At 43.1% G+C, this 21,417-nt stretch overlaps 1 protein-coding gene across 1 annotated transcript in view; it reads left to right on the plus strand.

Annotated features, from left to right (window-relative positions):
- Positions 1 to 21,417, plus strand: part of LOC124788845 (octopamine receptor-like) — a 244,242-nt gene that overhangs the window by 18,580 nt on the left and 204,245 nt on the right. The window contains exons 2-3 of the mRNA XM_047256129.1: positions 1,739 to 1,787; positions 13,226 to 13,370. Of these exons, the coding sequence (XP_047112085.1) occupies positions 1,739 to 1,787; positions 13,226 to 13,370 (194 nt within the window). The remainder of the gene's footprint in view (positions 1 to 1,738; positions 1,788 to 13,225; positions 13,371 to 21,417) is intronic.

Below are 21,417 nucleotides of genomic sequence, written 5' to 3' on the forward strand. Positions count from 1 at the left end.
GGTGGCTTAGCGAATAAAAACATAAGTACCTTCGTTCAAAAGATGTTTCATATTTGCATATAGATTTACACACGTAAAACAACCGTTTCTTGATTTTTATTAGGTATCTGATAATGAGATCATACACCTCGATAAATAAAGGTAGATCTGTTCTCAGGTATACAATCCAAGCGGAGACTGTGAGAGTCGTAAATCCCCCTCCCCTCCAACATCATTCTCCCAAGCGTGTATGCCTCACAGACGTGATATCTTCAAGAAGGTTTCCACATTAAAATCTAGGAGGTATCAACGCGCAGTAAAAGCGATCTGTAAACCGAGTCATTTATGTTCCTGATGCTTATTATCGGGTGCAGATCTTTTGTGGACGTCTTAGAAATTGGCTGTCCTGGATCAAATCTTTTGACTATAAAAGTTGAGATTAGAAATTTTCATATTTCATGAACAAGAGAAAGACGAACGTCAGACAGCTTGCTCCTGTTTGCTCGAGTTCGATTTGCCTTCAATTTCCAGACATTCTAAACTGCAGCCACTCTATATTCACTTAGCCAATGACAATGTTCCTGTTCCTATTCTTTTGCAACGAGTAGAATGTTTGGAAACGCTATACATTTTTATTCCGACAGTACGAAAGAAAGTCGAAGGATTTCGGGAGACGTCAACAGTTGCCAGCAAATGCAGCATCCTGAGGAAACACCCTTTGTCAAGGCAGAAACTCACAACTTTATTGCAACGTTTTAATAATATTTTTGCCGCAAGCCACACAGATGGCCGGTTCATATCTGAAAATGAACCCTAATATTCGAAATCAGTCGACTATGAACAGATAAATGCGATTTTATCTGACAGTAAAATTGTGATACGATTTGTAACGTTGTCACGTTAACGTACAACTGCTTTCGATTTGGTATCTTTTATATGCTTCCGCATCAAAATTGGACAGAATATTGGTTTCACAGTCCCAGAATTCAGTAAACATTTGCAATATAGCAATTCATGAATACCTCCTCAATAAGGAGATATAACTGTCTTTCACTACCAGCTGTGTTTATTACTCACAACGTATTACTGGAGTTTTCCCATGATCCTCTGAATAATGAAGAGCACATTTCCTCGTCAAATGCACAACGCCCTCGATCAGCTTATGTGGCATTCAAACAATTGTTCTATAAACATGTACGACTAAGTAAATTGGCTTTCTATGAATGTGGGATGAGTTTCCTAAAGTAATATGTATATTTCGCAAGTACAGCTTCTCAACAGTAATTCAATTTCGTGCCGCATTGCATCACTTTCACTTATATTTGTTGATAAAGGGAAAAACCATGTTGCCATTACAGCATCTCTTCCAACTTACTATTTCACTTGTTTTGAAAGATCTCCGATTACAGTGATAAATGTCTTGATACGTCTAGACTTGATGCAACCTGTCTCCAAAGAGATCAGTCTGAATGAGATGAGAGGGACAGCTAATTAAACGCTATACTATGAAGATACGAGCAGAGGAACGAAACCAGTAATGAAATAACTGCCTTTTAACGAATCGGTCTCCAACTGTACTTCAAACGGAATGGCTGATAGCCCGGTTATTACCGCTCATTTCTGTACCTCTCTCGCAGTCTCATTATGTTCCAATCATTGGATCATAAACCTCTCCCGTAATGAGAAAACCTTCATCTAACCCATTGACTGAACTTGCGTAAACTGTGTGAAAATACGTTGTGTTGTTATCGTCTTACAGGATATTAATTGAAAGCCACGACTTCAATTGGTTCACGTGTTTGGAGAACGTATTGCTTTCCCGCGCATCTAGTTTCTTCACTTTACAAGTGAATGAATTGTCGATTTTGAGAAAAAGTGAGTGAATCATTTACTTACTTCCTTTAATTTGAACCTGAAGTACTTACAGAATGAAACGAAACAAAAAAGGAATTTGATATTTAGTGTAGTCCATTAACTTCTCTTGTTCTCCATTTAGCATATGCATTGTGAATATTTTCAGACTCGGAGGCCATTTCGACTAGAGGACAATCCAAAAGTATGGTACGGAGGAAGCAACTACTATTTGCACAAATAACGTGCACTGCCTCTCAATTACACTTGAACAGTTTTTTTATTCAGTTAAATTTGGCATTAACAGAACCATTTCCACTTTCAAAGAATGTGTTCTGAATTCCCCATCCAAAACTCGTCTTTGGTAATCTGGTATCTATACTACTAGCTTAATTGCTGATCTCGTTTTGTGTTGTTTGCACTGATATCATCTAGATCTATTTCCGAGGGGAGTATTGCGCAATGGTTGCAACAACGCCAGGTGACTTCACTTCATTGTACCGGACATGGACGTAAGGCCGTCATTCTCTTCATGAGGGCTGCCACAGCCGTATATTTGTTGATGGTCGTTTGGAGTTTTTCACCTCGACTGTTTCTCACGAGTATTCAGTTCATTACGTGCAAGATGTAATAAAATGAATATTTGTGAAAAACCTCTGAGGTAGAAAACTTCAAAATGTCATTTGGTAAGGTCGTTTGCCTTTCATTGGAAACTTTCTTCATTATGAGCTATATGAGGACTCACGTCAATTCCGAGCCGAGTAGCACAAAATTTTTACGCCTTGTCTGCACAACATTTCGTGATTATGTATTCTCTACTACCTTTAAGCAGCTCTACTATGTGGAATTTGGCTACAATATAGCAACTGATCAAGTGACAAATCAGACGTCATTTCACCACGCGCTCTGCAGTCCCGCGAGTCAGCTTGTATTCGGTATTGACGAATAATGAAATGTAGCACAGAGACGTGGGTTATATTACAATTATTACATGTGACAAATCAATGGAGGTGTCCATTCCCAGCACGGAACGCACACGACAATGCATTCGCGAGCGATAACGTTTAATGAACGAATGTTTACGTTGTGCTGTAATACGATACCTTGCGAGCACTCATCTAGCAATCATTGTGCAATCCAGTCACTCCTGAATGGCCATTCTTGTCTCTTCAGTTTCGGTGATCACCCAAACTTTGTTCCTATATGGGGCAAAAACAAAGCTTCCTGTGTCGGCGAAGAGATTTGTGGTAATATTAGCCGTAAATCAAAACCTGGCTGAATATAAAGGTAAAAGTTGCAAGGAAACGTCAGTATCTCATCATGCATTAAAGAAATGTGATGCTATTACCTTTGGACCTAAAAAGGAAACTAGAAACACAATTCGTATTTCCAGTTGTTTACAGACACACACAAATTGCATTCATTTCTAGATAAAATGGGATTAAAAGATAAAGTTTATTATCATTCATATAATGGTTAACTGTCTTGCAGATGGCCGTCCGACTGAAAGTCTTCTTCGCATCATCTTTTCAGTCTGTGTCAGACACACATTAATTTCTTATCTGACATTCGTTACGCTGAACTCAGGGTACCGCAGGACAGCACTGGGAACCAGAAAATTCTGTTGGTAAATACGACAGGCTGAGACTGATTTGCTGTACATTAGAGATCGCCTACTACCATGCTATTTTGCCAGTCTTCCGACTAGTTTGAAGAGAATCGTCACGCATTCCTCTGATGCTCCAACCTCTTCATCTCACATCTACATCTGCATCATACTCCGCAAGCCACCTAATGGTCTATGGCGGAGGGTACATTCTGTACCACTATCTGATCCCTCCAGCCCTGTTCCGCCCGCGAATAGTGCGTGGAAAGAATGATTGTCGGTGAGCCTCTGTATTGGCTCTAATTTCTCGAATATTCTCTTCGTGATCATTACGCGAGATATATGTTGTCCGACTCCTCCTCAAAAGCGCTGTCCCTAAATTTCAATAGTAACTTCGTGACGCGCAACGCCTCTCTTGTAACGTCTGCCAATTGAGTTTGTTTAGCATCTCCTTAACGCTCTCTCGCCAGCTAAACGATACCGTGACGAAACGCGTCTCTCTTCGTTGGATCTTCTCTATCTCCTCTATCAGTCCTACTTGATAGAGATCCCACATAGATGAACAATACTCAAGAATCTGGCGAAAAAGCGCCTTATAAGCCACTTTCTTTCCTCGATGAGTTACATTTCCTTAACATTCCTCCGATGAATGTGAGACGTCTGCTTTTCCCACTATCTGTTTTATTGGATAGTTACGCGTAGATATTTTACGGCTGACGCTGTTCCAGTTGTTTGTTATCAATAGTGTAGCTGTCCAGAAGTTTACGGCTGACGCTGTTCCATTTGTTTGTTATCAATAGTGTAGCTGTCCAGTAGTGGATTTCTTTTCCTATGTATGCGCAATAGCTACATTTATTTACGTTCAGGGTCAACTGCCAGAGCCTGCACCAATCATTAATTCTCTGTAGGTCGTTCTGCAAATTCTTACTATCCTATGGCGTTGCTACTTTGGTATAGACAATTGAATCACCTGCGAATAGCCTTAAAGAGCATTCCAAGCTTTCTATTAGATCATATTGTATATTTTGTAAGCAGCAACGGTCCTATCACACTTCTCTGGGGTACTCAGGATGACACTTTTATCTCTGTCCATTTTATTTCGTTAAGAGGGACGTATTGTGTTCTGTCTGCAAGAAAGTCTTGAACCCAATCGCAAGTTTATTCCGATACTCCGTAAGCTCGTATTTTTTTCATCAAACGGCAATGCGGGACGGTGTCAAACGCCTTATTGAAATCAAGGAACATGGCATCAGCCTGAGCGCCGTTGTCCACTGCGCTGTGGATCTCAAGGAGGAACAGAGCGAGCTGAGTTTCGCAGGATCTCTGTTTGCGGAATGCTTGTTGATTTTTATAGAGGAGATGGCCATTTTCCAAAAAACGTAATAATTCTTGAGCATAAAACATGTTCCATAATTCTACAACAGTTTTACGTCAACGATATAGGTCTATAATTGTGTGGATCTGTCTTACGGCCTTTCATAAAAACGGGACTGACCTGCGCTTTTTCCAATCAAGTGCCTTTTGTTGCTCAAGCGATCTACGATAAATTACTGCCAGGAGCGGAGCAAGTTCTTTCGCATAATCTTTATAGAATCTTATAGGTATCTCATCTAGTCCTGAATCCTTTCCACTATTAAGCGATTGTAGGTGCTTTTCAATATCGCGACCGGTTACGTCAATATTTGCCATTTCGACGTTCGCACGACGATTTAAGGGAAGGACAGTGTTACGAACTTTCGCGGCGAAACAACTCCGGAAGACCAAATTCAGTATTTAGGCCTTTTCTCTGTTATCTTCAGTTTCGGTGCCGGTTTGGTCGCTGAGAGAATGAATACATGATTTTGACACCCTTACTGATTTTACATGCGACCAAAATCTCATACGGTTTTTTCTCAGGTCGGTTGACAACGTCTTACTTTCAAAATCATTGAACGCATCTCTCATTGATCTCCTTACACTCATTTTCGCTTCGTTCATCTTTTGTTTGTTAGCTAGGTTTTTACTTCTCTTAAAAATGATATGAAGTGCTCTTTGTTTACGTAGCGCTTTCCTAACATGGCTATTAAACCATTCTCAACGGAGAGAAGTCTTCCGAAGTAAGAGGGATTTCAGGTGTGCCGCAGGGGAGGGTCGTAGGACCGTTACTAATCACAATATATAAATATAAATTACGTTGTGGATAACATCAGAAGTTCACAGAGACTTTTTGCAGATGATTCTGTAGTATATGGAGAGGTTGTAACAATGGAAAATTGTACTGAAATGCTGGAGGATCTGCAACGAAATGACGCATGGTGCAGGGAATGGCAATTTAATCTCAGTGTAGACTAGTGTAATGTGCTGCGAATACACAGAAAGAAAGATCTTTTATCATTTAGTTACAATATAGCAGGTCAGTAACTGGAAGCAGTTAATTCCATAAATTATCTGGGAGTAGGCATTAGGATTTAAAATGGAATGACCATATAAAATTAATCATCGGTAAAGCAGATGCCAAACTGAGATTCACTGGATGAATCCTAAGGAGGTGCAGTCCGAAAATAAAGGAAGTAGGTTACAGTACACATGTTCGCCCCCTGCTTGAATACTGCTCACCGCTTTGGTATCCGTACCAGATAGGGTTGATAGAAGAGATAGAGAAGATCCAACGGGGGGCAGCGCGTTTCGTTACAGCATCATTTAGAAAACGCTAAAGCGTTTCGGAGATGCTAGATAAACTCCAGTGGAAGACTCTGCTAGAGACACGGTCAGTAGCTCGGTACGGGCTTTTGTTGAAGTTTCGAGAACATACTGTGGTGTCACCGCCAGACACCACACTTGCTAGGTGGTAGCTTAAATCGGCCGCGGTCCATTTAGTACATGCCGGACCCGCGTGTCGCCACTGTGTAATCGCAGACCTAGCGCCACCACCAAGGCAGGTCTCGTGATACGAGAGAGCACTCGCCCCAGTTGTACGAGAACCTAGCTACCGCCCAGTTGTACGAAGCCTTTCTCTCTCATTAGCCGAGAGACAGAATAGCCATCAGCTAAGTTAATGGCTACGAACTAGCAAGGCGCCATTAGCCATACAGTGATTGAACTTAAAGTCTCCCGTGTATCGTCAAGATCGATGTACCACAATGATATTAAAGATAAGTATTAATCCTGCTCCGTACTTTTCTTCCTAACATTAATTACGTATCCTGTTCCAGTACATCACGCCCGTCTGCGTTAGTCTAGCTTGCCTTTTCAGCCATCTCAACTTCACGGTGTCGGCCCAGCTACCGACACAACACATACCTTCACCGAGGTGTCAAGCACTATATTGCTCCCTCCTAAGCAAATCTCGTGAAGAGATAAAATCATAGAGATTAGAGCCCACACAGAGGCATACCGACAATCTTTCTTTCCACGAACAATACGAGACTAGAATAGAAGGAAGAACAGATAGAGGTACTCAAGGTACCCTCCGCCACACACCGTCAGGTGGTTTGCAGAGTATGGCTGTAGATGTAGATGTGGGTCTTTTCCATCCCTTAAAATAGTACTCGGAACATACTTATGCAGGGCATATTGAACGATGCCTCTGAATTCTTTTCCATTTCTTCTCCACATGTTCGTACTCATCACCGAATATTTGATTCTGACTGCTGAGGTATTCTGAAATTTGTATCCTGTCACCCTCGCTGAACAAATATAGCTTCCTACTTTTCTTAATATACCTTTTAGGACCCGTCGACATAGATGCCGTCACAACCTTATGATCATTGATATCTTCCTCTACCTTAACTGATTCGATAAGTTCAGGTCTGTTTGTTGCCAGGAGGTGTAAGACGCTACCCCCTCGAGTTGGTTCTCTATCTGCTTAAGGTGATTTCCGGACAAGACATGCAGAACAATGTCACAATACCACTTGCACTCTACGCCCTCAGTTATTTGCTGGACGTATTCCTATTCCAGTCGCTGTCTTCTCCAACAGTGTTTACTATGTATCATTCCCTCTAGTACCAAGGAAGCTAATCACTGATGTCTTAACACATGTACGTTATTGTTCACAGTGTTTACCATATGTTCCTCTCCTCGGCGATTTTGCAGAGAATCGTCTCATTCCCTGTCTAACAGTCTGCCGAGTTTTAAATATCCTTCTATAGCACTAAATCTCAGACGTTTCGATTTTCTTCTTTTCTGATTTTCCCACGTCTACGACTTACTACCGTACCATGTTGTGCACCAAACATACATTCTCATGAACTTTATCCTCAAATTACGATGTTTGTTTGATAGTAGACTTGTCGTACCATAGTGCCCTCTTTGCCTATGCTATTCTGCTTTCTATATACTCCTTGCTTCGTCCATGTCGTGTTATTGTGCCTCCGAGATATCATAATTTCTGAATTTTATATATGAGCCGTGGTAAAAATTGCTGTTTTCAAGAGCGCGTAGTGTGAAGCAGTCGCCCTCCGTTTCTGGCGGTGGCGCCGCTGTGGCAATCGCAGCTTTGGTGTCTCCCTCTGGTGAGAAAGGGAAAGGTTGCCTGTTCACGTGCATTTAAGGGGCACTATGAGTCTGGGTGAGTCTGGAGTCAGTCTGGGGTCAGTCTCTCGTCCCCAGATTGCTAGTCTGTCTCTCGTCCGAATTTGTTAGGCAGGTAGTGTCTGTCTGTCGTTCGGATCAACTTGTAAGCTGGCAAAATGACAGTCTTTCCACTCCGCCAGTAAGAGAACTCAGCGAGTGGTCGCCCGGTCGGGGCATACTTCCTGCATCTGAGTCTGCGCGTTAGGCCGCCAGGCTGCTCGAGTTGCTCAGGCAATGGTCGTTGGCGGTTGGATCGATCGGTTGTTCGGTCGCGCACTGACACACAAGATGACTTGTCCGCCTTGAGAGTCGGCGCATGAGAGGTCGCCACGTGAGTCCAGTGGGCCGCGCCGTATAGCGAGGAGTAGTGGCTTCACGGCCGACACGAGAGCAAAAGGAGTCAACCCACGACATCGGTCTGGCCGGTGCGAGCTGCGGCGCCGTGAGACGGGAGATCGGCGCGCCTTCCTGCGTCCGTTGAAGCGACTGGCAGCGGACGGTTCGGGAGGGCGAGTTGGGGGTGCTGCGCCAGGTGTTCTCCAGAAATCGCAGTTTATTAGAAGTTAAGTGATTGGTCATATGTTGCTTCATTTACTTGTTAAATTGTACTTGTTTTCTTGGTGAGGTCACAAGTCGCTTTGTTTTGGAGTCGTCCCACCATTCTTCTCCGTTTGCCCACCCGCGGGAAGGTGGTTATTTATGAACTGGGTGGTCCGTTTTTCCCTTGTGGAGTAGGGGCGGGTTAGAGCAACCTGCATTTGGGTTGTTCGGTAATCTCCCTATCAATCTGCCGTACGTTAGTAGCTGCCTCTGTCATGTTTGTCGGATTAGGTGTGTTAACGAATTCATTGCTTGGAGTGTAACGGCCTAATTCCTGAAATATGTTTTTATCTTGCCTATTATCTTGAGAGGCGGTATATGTGTACTGTAGAGCATGTTAACTCGTTTGGCCAACCTTTTATAATTTTATACAAGATTGCATTTCGCGGGCTTTTATTTAAATGGTCATTTTATTTATAAAGTTGCCACCCTTCCAACGTAAGACTTTTCTTAGAAGTTAAAATCAAGTTGCACCTTCGGTAGCAAGTTAATCTTTTGATTTTAGTGTTTTGTACCATTTCCATCCCTCCTACGGGGTGCATGGTTTGGGTGCTTGTGTGAACTGTTTAAACTTTTAGTTTAAAGTAATCTGGTGTGTTGCAGATTTGCACCAGTGTAGTCTTTCAGAGGTTGTTGTGAACGGTCATGACTACGGCCGTGTCAAAAGGGAGCGGCAAGGTTCTCAGCCCGAAAGCTCATACACTCAAAAATTTGTTTCTTTATGCCTCTGAATAAATTGTAATTTGATATTTAGAGGGTGCTTTCTGCTTATAATTTTAAATCTGTTTCTTTTTTTTTTTTTTAAATGCTTTTAGGAATAAAATTCCCATTTGTTAAAAGCAATTTAGTTATGATTTCATCAGTTACTCCCTGGCAACTACTTCCACGCTCACATAGTGTGATTAAATGTGTTAATGTTCTTGATGAATCGCTAGTAAATAAAATAAAATTTTAAGAATATTCTTTGAAATTAAGTCCTAAATAATCCACGGTTCAATATACTTCGTTATCCCCAAATCTTTTTTTTTTTTTTGGCCTATTTCATTTCTGCTTCGATTTCCTCACAATACATTTCTATACTCATTACACTGTTCATTCCATTCAACACTTCCTGCAGTTCTTCTCTACTTTCACTTAGAATAGCGGTGTCTTCAGCGATTCTTATCATTTATTTACTTTCATTCTGAATTCTCAGAATTGTTGAACCATTCCCTCAATTCTGAGACTGGTCAAAATCCCATACTACAGGGTGTTACAAAAAGGTACGGCCAAACTTTCAGGAAACATTCTCACACACAAATAAAGAAAAGATGTTATGTGGACATGTGTCCGGAAACGCTTAATTTCCATGTTAGAGCTCATTTTAGTTTCGTCCACCTACGCTCAGTGGAACACGTTATCATTATTTCATACGGGATACTCTACCTGTGCTGCTAGAACATGTGCCTTTACAAGTACGACACAACATGTGGTTCATGCACGATGGAGCTCCTGCACATTTCAGTCAAAGTGTTCGTACGCTTCTCAACAACAGATTCGGTGACCGATGGATTGGTAGAGGCGGACCAATTCCATGGCCTCCACGCTCTCCTGACCTCAACCCTCTTGACTTTCATTTAAGGGGGCATTTGAAAGCTCTTGTGTACGCAACCCCGGTACCAAATGTAGAGACTCTTCGTGCTCGTGTTGTGGACGGCTGTGATACAATACGCCATTCTCGAGGGCTGCATCAGCGCGTCAGGGATTCCATACGACGGAGGGTGGATGCATGTATCCTCGCTAACGTAGGACATTTTGAAAATTTCCTGTAACAAAGTGTTTGAAGTCACGCTGGTACGTTCTGTTGCTGTGTCTTTCCATTCCACGATTAATGTGATTTGAAGAGAAGTAATAAAATGAGCTCTAACACGGAAGGTAAGCGTTTCCGGACACATGTCCACATAACAAATTTTCTTTCTTTGTGTGTGAGGAATGTTTCCTGAAAGTTTGGCCGTACCTTTTTGTAACACCCTGTATATCTTTCGCTATGCTGTCGTGTCCGCTTCTTAGAATATTTCTGGTAGATTTAAACTGTGTGCCGGACCGTAATTCGGACAAGGATCTTTGCCTTCCGCCGAGCAACACTCCTACTGACTGAGATCTCCAACTACGACGTCTCATACCTTCGAAACATCACTGAAGTTGTCCTGCACATCTTGCGTGACTAGCACTCCTCGAAGACAGTATTTTGCGGTGAAATGGGTTACCTAAAGCCCAAGGAAGACTTGTGAGAGTCAAAATTTCTGTTTTACGTCGGAGCCTATGTTGTTTCGAAACTTTCTGTAGAGTAACACATTTTCCATAAAGTGTGTTACGAAGAGGGGGCGGGGGGTTTACTCTATGCCCACACAAAAAGAAATTAAAAATTGAAATTCTTTAAATGGTGGTGAATTGTGTTAACAATATATTTTTAAGAGGTATCGATTTGTAAGTAGGATCCATAAACTGAAAATACCTTTGAACACACTCTCTACAGTATCAACGCACTTTCAGTAACAACACAACAAAATATTACAATCGCTAATGTCGTTCACTGTTGTTGACTTTTACTCTCAACATGCTGTTTAAAGAGATACTGTGTGAGTAGGGTTCTGAACCTGGAAAAGTTGAATAGGACTTTCAGGAAAGTGACATCTACCACGAGACTTCAATTTTGGTGTAGAGTTTAATTGAAAAATTTAAATCATTTATGGAGCCTGGCAGAAGGGCTAATAATACAGGTATAAATATTGTGTTCACGGTTTTGAAATACAAAGTAACTGACTATATTACATTGTTTTCAAAAGGTGGACATAATGTATCCTCGTCTCCTCCCTCCCCTCCCCGTGATACTGCCAGGGTTAAAACTGAGTGCAGGACCGACCTTACTTACGTTGCCTTTCGTGTGCAACGAAATCGGGAAAGTAGTAGATAGGTACTGGAAGAAGTTATGGTGCAAGGTTGCACCGTGAGCCATCGCTGGACAGCTCATTCTGTACGAGCATTGCAAAACATTATTCTACACTCATGCTCATAAATTAAGAATAATGCTGATACATGGTGAAACATCGCTCTGGTGGGCGGTTTGCGGGTTTAAATCACCTCGGGGTATGACCATGCGGTGCATTTGACCTGCGGTCGTCGCACGGTGGCGGTGGCAGCACTCCACATACAGTACTCAGAGGTGTGTTGGTGCATTTCAGAGTACGGTGCAGCGAGTAAGTGTGCAGACGTTTTTAGACGTGCTAATGGTGATTGTGTGTTGAAAATGGCTCAAAGAACTCTTATTGATGACGTTATGAGGGTGGAATAATAGGGCAACTGGAGGCTGGTCAAACACAGCAGGTAGTAGCACGGGCCCTCCGTGTACCACAAAGTTGATCTCAAGATTATGGCAACGATTTCAGCAGACAGGAAACGTGTCCAGGCGGTAAAGTACGGGACGTCCACAGTGTACAACACCGCAAGAAGACCTATATCTCGCCATCAGTGCCCGCAGACGGCCTCGGAGTACTGCAGGTAACTTTGCCTGGGACCTTACCGCAGCCACTGGAACAGTTGTCTTCAGATACATAGTCTACAGACGACTGAACTGACATGGTTTATTCACCCGGAGGCCTGAAAGGTGCATTCCACTGACCGCTGGTCGCAGGAGAGCCGGCAAAGCCTGGTGTCATGAACACAGCACATGGTCATTGGAACAGTGGTCCCAGGTTATGTGCACGCACGAGTCCAGGTATAGTCTGGACAGCGATTCTCGTCGGGTTTTCATCTGGCGTGAACCAGGAACCAGATACCATCCCTTAATCTCCTTGAAAGGGACCTGTATGGAGGTCGTGGTTTGACGGTGTGGGTTGGGGTATGATTTGTGCACGTACACCCCTGCATGTCTTTGACAGAGGAACTGTAACAGGTAAGGTGTATCTGGACGTCATTTTGCACCAGTATGTCCGCCTTTTCAGCGCTTCAGTGGGTCCCACCTTCCTCCTGATGGATGATAACGCACGGCCCGACCGGGCTGCCACCGTGGAGGAGTATCCTGAAACAGAAGATATCAGGCGAATGGAGTGGTCTGCCTGTTATCCAGACCTAAACCCCACCGAGCACGTCTGGAATGCTCTCGGTCGACGTATCGCTGCACGTCTTCACACCCCTAGGACACTTCAGGAGCTCCGACAGGCACTGGTGCAAGAATGAGAGGCTATACCCCAGCAGCTGCTCGACCACCGGATCCAGGGTATGCCAACCAGTTGTGCAGCCTCTGTACGTGTTCTCGGCGATCATATCCCATTTTGATGTCGGGGTACATGAGCAGGAAACAGTGGCGTTTTGTAGCACATTTGTGTCGGGACAGTTTTCTCAACTTATCACCAATACCGTGGACTTGCAGACATGTGTCGTGTGTGTTCCCTATGTGCCTATGCTATTAGCGCCAGTTTTGTGTAGTGCCACGTTGTGTGGCACCACATTCTGCAGTTATCCTTAATTTTCGAGCATGGGTGTATAAACTACTTCAGAGGCAGAGTACTTGGGTTAGGTGGACACGTGAGTCACTGTGAATCACTGCCTGTGATGTGCGCGCATGTAAACGGTGTGCTTTCTGCTTTGCATTCTCAGGCTGGAAACACGCTGATCATCGCGGCCGTGGTGACGACGCGCCGGCTGCGCACCGTCACCAACTGCTTCGTCATGTCGCTGGCCGTCGCTGACTGGCTCGTCGGCCTCTTCGTCATGCCGCTCGCCGTCGCTTACCACGTCATGGGTAAGCGCAGCCTCCAGCGTTCCCAGCGTAGTATTTATTTTTTTGGCGTGTGCAGCTTGCATGTATGAATTTCGTAACTGTACAAAATAAATGTAAATAAACGACAAAATCTACAAACTATTGCACATATATTTAATCCGTTCAAGGGCTGCCTCTGTCACTTCAAAGAATTAATCTAGATTTCCAAATGAGTGAGAGAGACATTAAACATTACAAAAATGCATCACTTTTTCGAAACCCCGTAATTGTCTCGATTGTGACGTAAGGGTCTGAAATTTGGATAAACACTACCTACCACCTTCCTCTGTAATATCGCAAAAGCATGGCTGCATGCGACGTCACCCTCGAGCGCGAACATGCTTCAGACACCAAGGCGTCGACACAGTCGAAAAAATAGGGCAACTCAGAACCTCATGTGAGGTTTGAGGTCGGTTAACGATGTCACATTGACACCAAATTTCACCACAATTCTAACCGACGTCATCGTGAACATTTCGCACACTGGGACAATGAGAAGATCGTCTCACACCTTTTTCCCACATTTCACCCCTTCTTCTCACGCCTTTGCGATAGAAGTCAGAACTGTGACACACAGCGTAGAATTTACGCTGTTATAGGTGGCCGAGGAAACCACTTCAGACACACTGACGCTCAGAATCGACACGAAAAGGCTCCAGGAAGTAGCATTAATGGCGGGGCGTCAGTGGAACCAGATGTTTATGCCCATCCATTTCACGGTCGGAAACGACAGTCCGCAGTGCGATTTGTAGTCTGATATGCAAGGTGGAACCACTACCGCCCTTTCAAAACCATTCAATGAAAATTAAAGGTTATCCAAAGCAGCAAAGAGTATTTATACTTTTTCAGCCTTGCTGCTACGCACCCTCCTACGAACGTGGCCACACTGGGATGCAATACTGACATGTGAGTGAGTAAAACAGCAAAGGGTCGCTCTACGACATCCCAGTTTGGCAACACCCTCGGTGCCACCCTAGCACCTTTGTTGAAGTCATTAAACATGTGCCTGTCAGAGACTTCGATACCCTTTCAGCTGCGAGGTGTGCCTTGTTGCTGCTCTAGCACCTGAGGGCAGGCAGCCTCACCTAAGGAGTGAAGAAGGGCTTGCACTAAAGCAGCTCTGACGCAACGTCTTATCTGAATGGGTACCCGAAGGCATTTCTCCCCTTCGTCATCACTACTGAAGTTTTTGATACGTACATTTTAACGCATTCAAGAAAGATGCTTGGGTAGCACCGATGGTGTTGCCGGATGCCACAGGAGGGTGCGAAACAGGAGTGTTGAAAAAGCACAAACACCGTTTGCTGATTCGGATCACATTCAGATTTCGCTGAACTCTTTTCATCGGTCCCCAGTGGTACCACGCTGTGTACCAGAGCAACAATTGAAGTTGTACTACACTCCAAATGGATCTGATCCCGTTCAGTGGGGTTCCAGCCCCACCATGTCGGAAGAGTAGGGACATATCATCCGGGATCCGCGGCTAGGAGGTTGGGGGGGGGGGGGGGGGAGGATGTCAGCATTGTCTAACGTTGTCAAGAACCTCGTCCTGTTGCTCATAACACAGCGAACTGTCGTTTTCGACAGCAAAATTTGTGGGTGTCAACGCGACGAGGGAATGCCTGGTTTCGTTGATGCTCTTTTTGGCATCTCCTGAGAGCTTTTTGAATTGATTCTGAGCGGTAGTTGTGTCTGAAATGTTTCCTTCAACACCCATAAGGAAACCGTGTGATCTCAAGGCGGGGTGTCGTTGTTCTAACATCCATCGTAGAGCTGTCACATGAAACAAACCTCCCATGTCCACCAAGGCGAGGGACACAAGTGTGGTTAAATTTGGTGCCAACGTGGCATCATTAACCCATCTTACACCACACACGCACTTCCAAGCTCTGACCACTTTTTTGCGTGTGTCGACACCTTCCTGCCAGAAGCGTCGCCGAACCTGACGGCGACATCGTAGGGCGCCTCACTTTTGCACCATTACGGAGGAAGACTGCAGGCACATTTCAGGCTTATGGGTAGAAATGGGATACAGTTGCGTGGTTTGGAGGAAGTGATACTTATGCAAATATATATATATATATATATATATATATATATATATATATATATATATATATATATATATAAGAAGAAGAAAGGGTACATAAATAAGAGATTAATATAAATCAATTATTTTCAATTGATGCCCAAATTCTAGATTTGTATATTTTGCCTCCTTTGACTCCATTTTAATGTGAACTTACTTCCTTGTAGTATACATCCACAAACTCCACTTAGGTGCTTCTTCTTCCGACACCGCAAAACGTATTCTTCGTGACCGTGTCGGTAATGGTAATGTAATTTTCATTTATCGCACTTCTTCACCTTTTTTGCAGGCAGCAGGAGATGACATGTCCTTTTCGTGATGAGCGGAAGAAAATAAAAAGGGCACAAATTTTTGCACTGAGAAAAATTATTATTCAGATATCGTGAAAGGTGCTACACGCATCTCATATCTTAATACGTCCTCTCTCCCCGAGAACTCAAGACATAGGGCGACAAAAAATTGAATGAGGTCTTTATCATTTGTTCTCGCCTTCCGGCGTAGTAAAATACATCTTTTGCGGGCGCTTACAGCGGTTATTCTTGGCTTTTCCTACGTACCAATACAAGTGTATAAGGGTTTTCTTAGGTAATTAGGTATATAAAGGAAGATGAAAATCTAATAGTGATGAGTGATCGGGCCTGTATGAGAAGGAACAACAAGCGGAGTAACAAAGGTATGTTAACTCGACATTACGAATGAGAGAAAAATAAGATCCTGGAAATTATTAGTGAATATCTTCTAGTAACAGCTAATACATCAAAATCCAGAAGAGGTCCGGATATAATTACAAAAGACGAGTAAATACAGGAAGAAATAATGGTCAGACAAAGATTCCGAAATCAAATAAGACGAAATAGTTGAAGGTGCACCTAGTATATGTAGACATAGACAATGCTTAGAAAATGATGAAAAGTTTAAGGAAACGTCACGAAATTCTACATACATCGAAGTGAGATGAGTATTGGGTAATGAGGTGCTTTCTAACGTCCCTAAGGTTCCGAATTTTTCAGTAGTGAATACCACAATGGGTACACTTCGCTCGAAACTTTAATCGTAGTATATGGACAGTTAAATCAACTAAAATGAAAAGATCGTGGGTAACAGAATAAGTGCTTAAATTATCGACAAGGAAAGGAAATAGAAAATATGTTCAGGGCTAGAAAGCAATATACGACATTTAGAAACGAAATCAATAAAAAGTGCAGGGGAACTGAGGTGAATTGTCTACATCAAAAATTTGAAGAAATCGAAAATGAAATGAACATCGGAAGGTCGGATTCAGCGTATTGAACAGTCATAATAAGTTTAAGTGAAATTGAAACCAAATGTGTCAACATAAAAAGTCGATGAGGAATTCTATAATTAAAAGAAGAGAAAAAAGCGCATAGGTTGAAGATTCCACTGAGCACTTCTACGAGGAGGGGGAGCTGCTTGATGCAGTGACAAAAGAAGAAATGGTTGTCGATTCCGAAGATATATTGACTTCACCTGGTAATCAGAGTTTGTCAGTTGTGGTAATGTTTTATTTAAATGAGACGGGAAACATAGATGATACTCGTGTGGAATTTCTAAAAATTGTTGTAGTAATTGGCAACCAAACAATTGAAATAAGTTTATAGAATCTATGAGTCCCGACACATACTATTCGATGTTTGCAAGACTGTCTTCCACACAATCTTAAAGTAGCAAATGTATATAAGGACCAGAATTATTGCAAACTGACCTTGGTATCTCCTACATCTTAGCTGTAGAATAAAGTGCTAAAGAACGGAAGGGTAATTTGAGGATCTGTTAGATAATCAATTAGGTCCTAATGTTACCCTTTATAATAGAAGCGAGACTTTAAAAATCTTGGATTTACTTATCTAAACTTAGTACACAGTACGCACATATATGTCAGAAAAGAGAGATAGGAATGGGAGAACACCTGCGCGGATTAAAGAGAAAAGGGTGGTGGGGGAAGGGCTTACGACAGGAAAGCAGTATTTCTCCTTTACTTTGGAATCTGCGTATCTATGGGGCAGTGATGGAAATAAAAGGAAGCTTCAGAAGTGGGATTAAATTTCAGAGTGAATGGATGTTAGTGATGAGATCCGCTGATGACATTGTTATTCTATGTTGGATTGCTTTTGATGCTACTTACATTCGTCTGAACAATTATCTTCATCTTATTTCCAATTCAGTTTACTTCCCTCTACTAATTTTAGTTTCAGCCTTTGCCTTTTCCTTCATAGATTTTCTAGCTTACCTATCACACTCTTATTTGTAGTATTCCACGCTCCGTGTCGTACAATGTTTAACTTTAGTTCGTTTTCATTCATTTGATCACCATTCTGTTGGTAGACCAATCCCGGATCTGCGATCGAAGGACTAAGATATATATGTTACTTTAACTAAATGTGAAAATGAGACATAAGTGTGAGAAAAAGCGTACTAAATATATGTATTGGTGGTAGACTCGTTTCATTGTAGTCTTCCGAAGGAGTGCGCAGTAGATATTATACCAATTTCTGCGGCGGTAATGAAGTTGCTTCCCCTACAAGAGGACAGTGTAGAAATGTATCAGGAATGTTAGGTGCCAGCGTGGCCCCCTTCCGTAGCTATTTGGCGCTGATGTCCTGCGAAGCTATTGGAACAACGCGGATAGGGCGTCAGCTGCTATTGATCGCAATGGCATCTCACACCTCATAGTGTGGGCAGACACCCCATTACCTGCCGAGATGGGTCCAGTACGGAAGGACCTCAGTTACAAACAGCAGCTGCGCATCGAAACGAGGTCAGGCGGGTAAAGTTAGGCAACAGACATAGACTGTTGTCTCTTAAGCACATTCACTGTACAAAAAGGTGGCCAGCATCTCTGAATAGAAGACGATTATCAAAGGACATTCAGCGAACAAAATGCAAACTCAGCCAGTATCGGTCCCAATTAGCGACTGCATTCAGAACCTCCGTATAGACAGAAATCAAAACTTCCTTCTTAACGCAACAAAATTAGTGGAAGAAGGGGGTGTACTGGGCCGTTACTGTTTACAGTTTATATCGGTGATGTAGTGGATAACGTTGGAAGCTCCACGGCGACATTCGCACACGATGTAGTTGTCTATAGGATGGTTGCAGCGTCAGACATACGTAGAGAAATCAAGAAAGAGGTGTAGAAATTCGACAATTTGTGCAGGGGCTACAGTTTTCGCTAGACGTAGATAATGTAATGTATTGGGTATAAACAGACGAAGAGAGCTATTACTGTTCGACTACACTATTGGTGAGAAATTACTTGAAAGAGCGACTCCCATAAAATACACGGGAGTAAGTGGCTAAAGTGGAATCACCGCATAATATATGCAGGGTAGTTATAATTAAACTTCCGCTATATGAGCCAATGTAAGTAGATGCAAAACAATTTACCGTACGGTTATTCAACTTGATGGGGATGTTGTCCGGACTGTGTGCTGCAAGCTTTGAGTTGTCAGTAATGTTAGTGTCATGATTTGCCGTTAGGCGGAGACGTAGGATTCAGACACAAACGTAAGTGTGCATTACAGTTGCAGATATTCATCCTGGGTCTGGGACAGGAGAGTACAGCTAAACTCGAAAGCTGTTTTATCAAAACAGCAGGGAGAGTGCTGCTGCTCTTCGCCAGTATCGACGAACTGCAGGATTACGGAGAGGTGCTCTTTCCACAACGGTGTTTAACATGATTCGGTGGCTAAGTAGTGTTATACTGCTGAAGGCCAAATAAAATTTAGAAAAAAGAAAAAACTGATTCCGAAGTTAGAAGTAAATGGCGATTTTGGGATTACTCCTGAGACAGGCAAACGTCAATTGCGCCACAAATTGTTGAACAAGTTACCGTTCCTAGGGCTGAGAAAGGTATGACTCAATGTGCGGTCTTCAAGCAGTCCACGAAATGCATCATGAAAGCTGAATATTCCATGGCCCACCGTTGTATTACGCAACAGTACAACAATCTGTAGTGCGGTTTCAGGCCGTCGTGGATGCAGATGTTCGTCACATTGAACAACGCCTGTAACCTGGGTAGGAAACATAGTAAATGTGGGGTCCTGCCCACTCATCCCTTATAGGGTACCTAAATGATGCTGCTTCCTCGGATAGCTATACAACAATTCAAGCAGATCACATTAATGGTTTTTGCTACTATAAAGTAGATAGACAGTACTTAACTTTGGTTTACAAGAATGTGTCGCAAACGATTGGCGACATGCAAACAGTCAGCGTCCTCTATATACAATGTCCATACAAGCAATGTATAAGGTTCACTAATAACAGCTCCACTAGTGTCCGTCTTCGACTGTCTTCACCACTACTGTCCGACCGAGGCTGGCAGGAGCGAGGCTTATATTCTCTTCGGCTAGAGGCCGCTCATGTCTTGTTGCGGTCCTTGTCAGTGGGGTATTGGCTGACGTCGTCTCACAGCCTCCTCTGCTCTTGCGTTGTTCATCTTCGTGCCGGCGCTTGTCCTTAGTTTGTTTGGTTTGTGGGGCGCTTAACTGGGCGGTCATCAGCGGCTTTTCGTTAGTCCGGAGCCGTAAGCAACTAATCATTGTTAACTTCCTATGTGGGAATTAAAATGTGTTTCAATGAATTACTCGTTATTTCTCTTCCTCAAGTCCTTACAAACGTTTCTACAATATTTTATCGTCGTAGCGGGCCCTCTAAAGTTGCGTACGCTTAGAATCATCCTGCAGATTAGGAAAACCAGATGCCAGTCTGGGAGTAATTGGCAGAATCTTAAAGAAACATAACTCATCCACAAGAGAAGCGATTTATACAGATCACTGCTTTGACTCAATCGAGAGAATACTTTATCAGCATTGGAAATTTACCAAGTAGATTTCTAGAAAACATACAAAATTATACTCTGGGCTCTACGGATAGCGTCTTTGGCAACTAATCAAAAAATTGTGTGTCTTATGTTCGATCACACCCACCGCTTAACTTCTGATCAAAACCATCGGCAGTGGTGCCAGAAGACTTGCCGTACACGTAATCACTGTCGTTCTGCAAATGGTCTTTTCAAAGAAGGCGAACGAGAGGAAAGAGCTCGGGGGAACCTTCCTGCCCTTGGGATGGAAAAATACTCATGAAAGCCGAAAGAATCAGCAACAATCAACGACATGAGGTTGCAGCAGGCAATGGAAACCACAGCATTAAGCACACAAAATATGTGTCTTGTAACTGAAAGAATTTCATGACCCTCTCTCTATTGCCTTCTTCCTGATCTTCGAGAAAAGCCTGCCATGGGGGAAGTAGCAACAAGACAAAGATTGAATATCCGGGGAGAGGATAATATACTACGAGTAGGAGGTCAGAAATCTGAAAGTGATAGAGAAACTACAACATCTCAAAAAGAGAAATTCAGAGGCTTAACACGGATACTGGAAGTCAGTGATGCCAAATGGAAAGAAGATAAAGATTTCTGGCCAGACTAAAGTAGGACCATTTGAGCACCAGTAGAAAAAGATGTCATGGAAAGGAAAGTCAGTCACCGCAAACTGTTCAGGATGACGATTTTCATCATCTGAATTTACAGCATACTAATCGCAACAACAATTATTCAGGCACGCATGCCGATGTCACAGTCAGATGAAGACAACGAGAAAGTATATGAGCACTTTGAATGGGTAATATAGAATGTAAATGGGCTTGAAAATACACTCCTGGAAATGGAAAAAAGAACACATTGACACCGGTGTGTCAGACCCACCATACTTGCTCCGGACACTGCGAGAGGGCTGTACAAGCAATGATCACACGCACGGCACAGCGGACACACCAGGAACCGCGGTGTTGGCCGTCGAATGGCGCTAGCTGCGCAGCATTTGTGCACCGCCGCCGTCAGTGTCAGCCAGTTTGCCGTGGCATACGGAGCTCCATCGCAGTCTTTAACACTGGTAGCATGCCGCGACAGCGTGGACGTGA

Source organism: Schistocerca piceifrons, chromosome 3 (assembly GCF_021461385.2).
Source record: "Schistocerca piceifrons isolate TAMUIC-IGC-003096 chromosome 3, iqSchPice1.1, whole genome shotgun sequence".
In the NCBI taxonomy this organism is placed as follows: Eukaryota; Metazoa; Arthropoda; class Insecta; order Orthoptera; family Acrididae; genus Schistocerca; species Schistocerca piceifrons.